This window comes from Nelumbo lutea, chromosome 4, assembly GCF_056320005.1.
Source record: "Nelumbo lutea isolate HS-2025 chromosome 4, American lotus-T2T, whole genome shotgun sequence".
Classification (NCBI taxonomy): domain Eukaryota; kingdom Viridiplantae; phylum Streptophyta; class Magnoliopsida; order Proteales; family Nelumbonaceae; genus Nelumbo; species Nelumbo lutea.
In genome coordinates this window covers 15,431,494-15,440,502 of record NC_142687.1, presented here as the reverse complement: position 1 = coordinate 15,440,502, position 9,009 = coordinate 15,431,494, and the positions used below count along the sequence as shown (strand labels likewise).

Here is a 9,009-nt window from a genome sequence, read left to right as displayed (position 1 = left end):
TAATTTATAGAAATGATGGCTCTTGCCTTCTATATGAACAATGTTCGGGGAGAGTAGAACCGCGTGCAGTTTGTGAATCTCAAATTGTGTGATTCACACTTATGGTATGTTTGGCTATTGTGACCGGGATGAGAAAATAGTAATATTCGCATAATAATGTCTTTAGTTTGTGGGAAGATTTTGGTGGGATTGGAAATGATGGGATGGGATGAGAATGGGAAAATTTTAATGTTTCATTGTTTGGTTGCAACAGAGAAAATAGTGGGAAAATTAACCCTAGTAAAAATTATTAATTAATTAGTAATATTTTTATTATTTTATATTTTACTACTGCTACTACTAATTAATAATATTTTATTGAAATAATTTCGTGATTAATTAATATTGACAATTATCTAATTAATTATTAATTAAGAATTAATATTTACTATGAATTAATCAATATTCTCTATTATTAATTATTTTCAATATTTAACATTTTTATTGCTTAATTAATTTTATTGAATAATTAATTATATTAATAATGAAATCATTATCTATTTATTCATTAGTTACTTAGTTAATTAATTATTAACTACTTTTTTTAATTATTAATTACTTAAAATAGTATTTTTTATCATGATATTAATTATTTAAAGTATATAATTAGTTATTTAATTATTTTAATTGATTAATATTTTACATTTTATTAGTTTATAAGTTATAATTATTACTATATTTTACTAATACCCATTAGACCTATTCATGGGTCGGGTGGCTCGACGGGCTTGAATAGGCTTTTTGGCCCGCGGGCTTAACCTCGGGCCAAAAAGCCCGACCCGCATAAAATTCGAACCTCGGGCCAAAATAGCCCTGCCCGACCTAATATTAAACTTAAAATGAGTTATGTGATTATGTTCATTTGAATAAATTTTTTGATTTAATAATGTAAAATTGTGTTTTAAAATATAAAAGAAATGGAAAAAATACCATCTTGTAGGCCCACTGTTCATTTAAATAGAAAAAAAGAATACTATATGAATTTTTAATTCTAATTTGAATAAGAAAAATTATTATTTTTTCAATTAGGTCAGGTTTCGGGCTTTGGGCTTTTTATCAGGGCCGGGCTCGGGCTCGGGCCTAGTATATTTTCATTAGTGACAAGTGAAAGCCCAGCCCGAGCCCGGCCTGGCCCGGCCCATGAACATGTCTAATACCCATGACTTAATTAATAATTTTAGTATTAATTATTCATAAATTATTAAATCATTTATCATTACTAAATTATTTATTTTAATTAATTTGTTAATTATAAAATAATTAATGAATCACTAAATATTTTATTGTTAATTATTAATAATATTTTTATGATTGATTATTTTATGGTTAAATATTATTTTGATATTAATCAGTAATTAATAACATTAATTAATATTTTAATTTTATTAGTTTACATTTTATTTCATTAATAAATTTAATATTTTTATTTGAAAAAATAATTAAATATATAATTATTTATTTATTAATATGTTATTAAATAATTAATATTTTATTTATGGGTCATGAATCTAATATTAATTCTTAGAAATACTACAAGGAAGGTGTTTTCTAGGTTAAATAAGTTTTCCCCTACATTCCCACTTGTTTCCTACCAAAATGAGGGGACTCCACATCCCAAGAATTGGGATCTATAATCCCACATTTTTCCCATCCCATCTCATGACATCCCACAAACCAAACATGAGAGGAGAGGAATATTCCATATTTTCCCTTCCCATCCCAAAAACCAAACAGAGCCTAAGATTCCTAGTTTTGGTCTAAACAATGGGATGGGATGAGAACTTACATCCCAAAAGTGGAGAGGTCGAAACAGTGGGATGGACATCTCAAAAGTAGCGCGGGGTCTCACTAGTTAGGTGCGACCCCGCTGAGAAATGAAAACAATGAGAAGTCAGTGAGAAAAAAATGTCAAAGGCGACATCTCCATTCACATGTCCCTACGATCAGATCTCCAACCATTGTTTTCTTCACCTCTAATGAATCTAAGACCTCTGTTCACCGTCTCCATCTCCGTTTCACATTTTTTAGACATTTTGTATTTTTTTTTTTGAAAACTCATTATCGGTTGTCTTCCAAGTCGAGCTTCAGACCCTATCAATAGGGTGATTCATCTCCGATGAAGTTAAGACATGGAATCTCCTCCGTTTTCTTTCATTGAACTTTTTTCTTTTTGTATTTTTTTTTCCTCAAAAACCTCATTGTTTTTCTTCCTAGCTAAGCTTTAGGACCCCAAGCGCCAAAGAGTCCAATCACTGTTCTTAATCTCCAACGAAGGTAAGACCTATCCATCCTCCATTTCTCTCTAGTAAACTTTTTTTTTTTGTATTTTTTCTCTAAAGCTTCATTGCTTTTATTCCCATTCATGATTTCTTAGCCTTTCGACAACCAAATATTGGTAGATTTGCTTAAACCTCTGTTCTCATCATTGTAGATCTAACAAGTTTGTAATTTTTTTCATGATATATTGGTTAGATTTGTTAGGCATCCCCGATTTCTTGGCCATCACCATCGTTGCAGATATGCTAAAACCTCTATTGCATATTTGTTATCATTGAACCTCTGCTACTAAGTGGAATGATTTATTATTGCAGATCTAAACCTTGCTAAACTTCTGTCATCATCATCGATAATGGTTGAAGGGGAAGATAGGAGACAATCATGGGTGTTCATGTTTCACCGTTGTTAATGGTTGAAGAGGAATGAAATCAAGCATCTTGCAAAATTGTCTCAACAATCATACACTAGAAAACAAATTTTGTAGAATAATTGGTCTCACCAACCGAACATAGGATGCCAAAATGAGAAAATAAAATTTCTTTTCTCATCCCATTATTTCTCGGCAACCAAACAGACCATTAGAGTGATTGCGCAAAGACAGCCCACTGCTAAAACAAATGTAAAAATAGAAAATTCTTTCCATTGATCAACGTAAATGCTTATAGCTGTATGGAACACTTTAAGGGGGCATTTGTTTTTGGGATTTTGAGAGGGGGCCAAGAAACTCCTTTTTTTTTTATTGATTTATGTGGGGATAGGGAAAGTTTATTTTAATGGGTGATACCCATCTCTTAAGTGGATAAATTAACTTTCCCATATTGGGAAAGTTGCCAACACTTGGATGGGACAAGAATGCCCCTTTTGATAATGAAATTTTTATGACTAAAATGGTTATTATATTACTTACCTGAAAAATAAAAGAACATGGGTAAATGCACTTTCTTGGATAGAAAACATTTATCTGGGTAAGTGCATTTACGTGGATAAATAACTTACCAAAAAGCAAACGGGCCTAAATACGTTCTTTTAGAAGTTTAACTCTTGGATATTCACTTTTCACTGCACCATCTCTCTAGTGTTGTACAGGTGTAGATGCCCTCATCTAGTATCTTTAAATGACAAAATTAAGTGCAATTAGTAGGGAACTGTCTGATGTTCGAATGCATATTATCATTTAATGATTCCACTACATGTTGTGCATCTCAAAAACCATTTTCTCATGATTGAACAAATTTCTCTATGGCCTCAAACAAATAGATTCAGCCCATTTTCTATAATGGGCTGCTACTAGGTTCTTCTCCAATGACATCTTTGAGCACGAAAATTAGCCTACATATATGAGTAGAGTGAGTTTTACTCAACCACCATTGAAACTTGATTTAAGGTAAGACATAAACGGACAAGTTGTTATGCTAGATAGTTCCATTTGTTTTGGTAGAGTCAACAACTCTTCAAAACTTTCTTTTGTTGCCTAGCACTAGCAGTGGAGAAAATATTGACAAAAGAAATTGTTCGGGTCATGGCTGAGCTAGTCCTATGAGACACGTGGCTGCCCAGCTATCGCTCGACCACGTCACCCTAACTCGGCTGAGCTATACTATTACTGTGGCCCCCCGTCTTGTCCTTCCAGCCACATCAACTATACGTCATGCGGATGAACACAACTACAGATAAGGAGGAGTAAGGAAAGATGACTCCACTGGGGAATGGGACTCTATCCTGAGTACCTTGGCGGCTAACCTCACCTCGACAACCCCGGAAGCCCAATCCGACCAGGACACGGATCTTCGGCTATAAAAAGGCACTCCATGCTTGAGGTAAAGCATCCAACTTCTAAGACTAGTACTGCTACTTAGCTCGAACTGGCATCCTCGTAGTTTGGCCTGACCACCCACCACCTCTTATTGAATTGAGCACCGGAGTACTTACCCGGGGATAGACCTGTTCATGGGCCGGGTCGGGTTTTTACTCTTCAATAATAGAAATATGTTAGGCCAGAGCCCGAGCCCGACCTGACCAACGGGCCTACAACTTGGGCCCGAGCTCGGCCCTAATGAAAAGCCCGAAGCCTGAGCCCGAGCCAAAGCCCGACCTAATAAAAAAATTAGAAAATTTCCCTATTCAATAATCAATATAAATTAGAATTTATTTACATTAAAAAATATATAAATTCAAAATTTATTTATATTAAATATATATATATATATATATATATATATATAAAGAAGGGAAAGAGAATGTGGAGAAAAAGAATTTCGTTGGAAAAAGAAGGGAAAGAGGTGAAAAAAAGAGGGGTATTCAACTAGGGTTTTTAGGTTTATTTATAGGTTGAGCCAGGCCAGGCTCGGGCCGGGCTATTTTGGCAAATCCCGAGCCCTGCTCGAATTTATTGCGGGTCGGGCTTTTTAGCCCGAGGTTAAGCCCGCGGGCCTATATACCTGTTCAAGCCCGTCCGGGGACCGGGCCGGCCCATCGGGCCACCCGACCCATGAACAGGTTAATAATAGAAAAAAGTATTAGGAAAATCTACCATTCTTGATCCGTCTTCCCAGTCCTAGCAAAAAGCTGCAGTGAAGAAATTAAAACAAAAGACTGTCAAATGTTGCTAATGTAGCAACCTCGGAAAATGCTGATAAATTGGGATTAAAAGCAAAATTCCCCTCACTAAGCTTATATGTGGTCCTGCTGACAAATCTTCTGAGAAAGCAAGACCTGGGATTATGCAGAATTCTGAGAAACCTATCACTTCTGATGCTGAAACTGGGACTAAACCTATTGCAAAGATTAGTAAGAAAAAAAATTCCAACAAGATGCAAAATGAAGATATCTAGGCAAAACCTCAGAAGCCATCCATTGTGATACATCCACCAACAGAGGCAGACAGAGATCAACCTTGCAAGAAAATCATAATTAAGCAGACAAAGACAGTTGCTAATGTGGACCAGGTCAAATAGGAAGCTAGCTCTGGACTGGGTGAAGAACACCGAAAGACAAAAAAGATGATTGAGTTGTCAAGTTTTGAGAAACATAGAGAGAAGGAGAGATAGCAATTGGCTGAAGAGGCATCAAGGAGAAAAGCTGCGAAAGAGAAGATTGTAGGAAGAGGAGGAAAAGAGGAGATATACAGACAGGTTGAGAGAGGAGAAAACAAGGAGGCTTTATGAGGAAAAGAAGAGGATGCAAGAAGAACGAAGGCTAGCTGAGATCGGAAGACATGAAGAAGCCAGACAAAGGAAGATGGAAGAACAGGAAAGACAGAAAGAAAAGAAGAAGAAAAATAAGAAAAAAATAAAGATGAAGAATGAATATTTAGAGGAGCATAGGGTAGTTTGTAGTCATTTCCGTCCACCAATAGAGGAACGAACGACCCATTCTGACTCTGTAGGACCAGATATCCATTTCGGTTAAATAGGTTTTAAGAGAAAGGGGCAAGAAAAAGAAAATAGAAAAATCTTAGTGGGGCATTTTGATAATTTAATGCTTTCCGTCATCTGACTTAACGGCTAAGGGGCTTTTATCTAATGCCTAAAGTTCAAGGAGTTTTTCTCGCAAAAAAAGTACAGGGGGGACTTTATGACCATAGTACAGTGCGGGTCTTTGTAATTTACCCAAAAACTAACGAGAACCGAGTCGGCTCAGCTCAGCTCACCGTGTGGTTTGGCTTAAAAAAAAGGAAAAAAACAAAGAGAAAACTAAAATTAGATAATCAGCTTCATCGTTATAACAACACGTGCAGTGGTTAGATTTGCGTTTACATGTCTGACAGACCAGAATTCCTTTTCCCATCTTTCAATTAAATCAGTTGCAGATCTGTTTTAACCAAAAAAAGAGAAAGTTACAGACTGCTTAGAACAAGGCATGATCAGGCTTTTATTTAACAAGGCATGATCAAGGAGAACGATGATGTGGTCAGAGTTCTAACAGAGAAACTATCCGGAGTAAAAAGAGAAGAGAAAATGAGAGTTTCAGACGAGGGGTTGAAGAGAGAAAACGAGATGGAGAAGGGGCAATGTTCTTCTCAGGAACAGCCATCCCTCCAGAGGAATGCTGGAGGATGGAAAACCATGCCTTACATCATTGGTATTGATTCTTCTAAGTGCAAACGCTAGTTATTTTTATTGTGCCATTGATTTTTTTTTTTTTTTTTCCTTTTTACAACATTTCAATTTGTGAGATACATGCACGAATAATTAATGGTGGATCTTGTTTTTCAAAGGAAATGAGACGTGTGAGAAATTAGCTTCGATGAGCTTGATTGCAAATATAACGGTGTTTCTTCGTAGTAAATACAATTTAGATGGCCTATATCTGGTGAATGTGGTGAGCATTTGGTTTGGGACCTGTAACTTTGCACCCTTGGCTGGTGCTTTCGTCTCCGATTCCTATTTTGGCAAGTTCTGGACTTTGCTCTTGGGTTCCTTTTCTTCGTTTCTGGTAAGTGGGTACTTCTCTCTCTCTCTCTCTCTCTCTCTCTCTCTCTCTCTCTCTCTCTCTCTCTCTCTCTCTCTCTCTCTCTGTCAATTAATTAATTTCTTCCTCGATCCTTAATTTAGATCAACCATTAATTAATCTCATTCTCCCACGTCGACCTGCACATTCAATTCAATTGAACTTGGATTGGTTCTGTTATTGGTCCATCTTCTTCTTTAATCTTTAATTTACCTGATGAGAGTATCCATGCATGGATCATTCATCATTCATCAATTTCCATTATTTTTAATCCATTCCTAAATTTCTAATCTATGTATAAAATGAATGCCATTCAACACAACCAACACTCAGAAAAACTTGAACACACTACTGATGGTATGTAATGAATTTTGTTTTTAAATATGAACTTTTCCAACAGGGTATGGGGATTTTGACCTTGGCTGCTGGAATAAAGCACCTCAGACCACCGCCCTGTAATGAAGGAGCCGGTGATTGCACCAAAGCTCAGCCATGGCAACTGGGTATCCTATTTTTTGCTCTGGGATTGCTAGCAGTGGGCGCCGGAGGCATTAGACCATGCAACATAGCGTTCGGTGTCGATCAGTTTGATGTCACGACAAGCCAGGGAAGGAGAGAACTTGAGAGCTTCTACCATTGGTACTACCTGTCCTTCACAATCGCTCTGTTCGTGGCCTTCACAGTTGTGGTCTATATCCAGACAAATGTCAGCTGGGTTATAGGCCTCGCCATTCCGACCGGCTTCCTTGCCATCTCCATCTTGGTTTTCTTAGCTGGTGCACACATTTATAACTATGTGAAACCACAAGGAAGCGTCTACACCGATCTTGTGAAGGTGGTTGTGGCTGCCTACCGGAAGAGAAGACTCAGTGTCGGGACACTCGGGCAGTACAGCCTTTATGATCCTATCTCAGACGATGAGTCCGAGACTCCAATGATCAGGCTCCCTCATACAGAGCGATATCTGTGCCTCGATAAGGCAGCAGTTATCATAGACGCGTCTGAATTGAACAGCCAAGGAAAATCAAGATGTGGTTGGAAGCTCTGCAGCGTACAACAAGTGGAAGGATTGAAACGTTTACTGGGTATCTTTCCTGTTTGGTTTTCGGGAATCACTTGCTTCATTGTAATGGACCAACAGAACACATTTGGGATCCTTCAAGCAATGCAATTGAATCGGAAAATCACACCTAAGTTGGAGATCCCTGCAGGTTTAATGGGGGTGACATCAATGCTTGCGCTCTCTGTATGGATAACCTTCTATGAGCAACTTTTGATTCCCGTCTCACGGATAATGGCCAATAAAGAAGTAAGGATATCTCTGCGGCAAAAAATGAGAACCGGCATTGTGATGTCAATCCTGTGCATGCTGGTCGCCGGGGTTACAGAGCACAAGAGACGGGAGGTGGCCTTGAGGTATAGGTCCTTTGTGGCGCCCATGTCCCTCGCATGGCTATTGCCGCAGTTCATCTTATCGGGCCTCACAGAAGCCTTCTCTGCAATTGCAGTTATGGAATTCTTAAACAAGAAGTTGCCGCAGAGCATGAGGACTGTTGCAGGTTCAATCTTCTTTCTCTCCATATCCAGTGCGAGCTACCTAAGCTCGGTTATAGTCAACATTGTCCACCATGCAACCAAGAAGAATGATGGATCTGCATGGCTGGGTGGTCACGATCTCAACAGGAACAAGCTCGACTACTATTACTACATCATTGCAGCACTGGGAGTAGTAAATTTCATCTATTTCACTGCCTTTGCTAGCCGTGACCTGCCCAGTGGAAGTTCGGTGGGGGATGAAGAAGCCGAGGAAGTCCAATAGAGATCGCCATGTGCAATTTGTTGCGGCACCATGCAAATTAAACAACTCCGTTTGCCTGACAGGAGCTCTAGGAAGAAGGAAGAGGCTTACAACTGCATCTGTTTGACAGGAGCTCTAGGACTAGGAAGAAGGCAGGCTTACAACTGACTAATGCGGTTCATCAGAGATTATATGAGAACGAATCTAATCGAATTTGTGTTTTGGTAGGAAACTGTTATTCTCAATGGGTAAGCTGGGACAGGCCGGACTCTGCACAAACCTCCACTGGGCATAAGGTTAACATTGATTCGAAGCTGTCAAGTGTTAACTACCTGTAGCATAAACATTTTAAATCATTTGAGAGATCTCCAAAGTTCATGAGTGGAGCATAAAACTTCAAGCATATATCTTGACTAATTTTGATTAATTAGATCTCTCTCTATCTA

General features: G+C 37.9%; 1 protein-coding gene across 1 annotated transcript; it reads left to right on the top strand.

Annotated features, from left to right (window-relative positions):
* Positions 1–6,063: 6,063 nt before the first annotated feature.
* LOC148854129 (Major facilitator superfamily protein) lies at positions 6,064–9,009 on the top strand. The gene is made up of 3 exons (XM_088982895.1): positions 6,064–6,396; positions 6,533–6,750; positions 7,166–9,009. The coding sequence occupies exons 1-3, from the start codon at positions 6,201–6,203 to the stop codon at positions 8,582–8,584; spliced, it is 1,833 nt and encodes a 610-aa protein (XP_088839021.1). The 5' UTR covers positions 6,064–6,200; the 3' UTR covers positions 8,585–9,009.

Coding starts and splice junctions, on each gene's coding strand:
- LOC148854129 (XM_088982895.1), top strand. CDS start 6,201: ATGATCAAGGAGAACGATGATGTGGTCAGAGTTCTAACAGAGAAACTA. Junction 6,397..6,532: donor AACCATGCCTTACATCATTG/GTATTGATTCTT, acceptor TGTTTTTCAAAG/GAAATGAGACGTGTGAGAAA. Junction 6,751..7,165: donor GTTCCTTTTCTTCGTTTCTG/GTAAGTGGGTAC, acceptor CTTTTCCAACAG/GGTATGGGGATTTTGACCTT.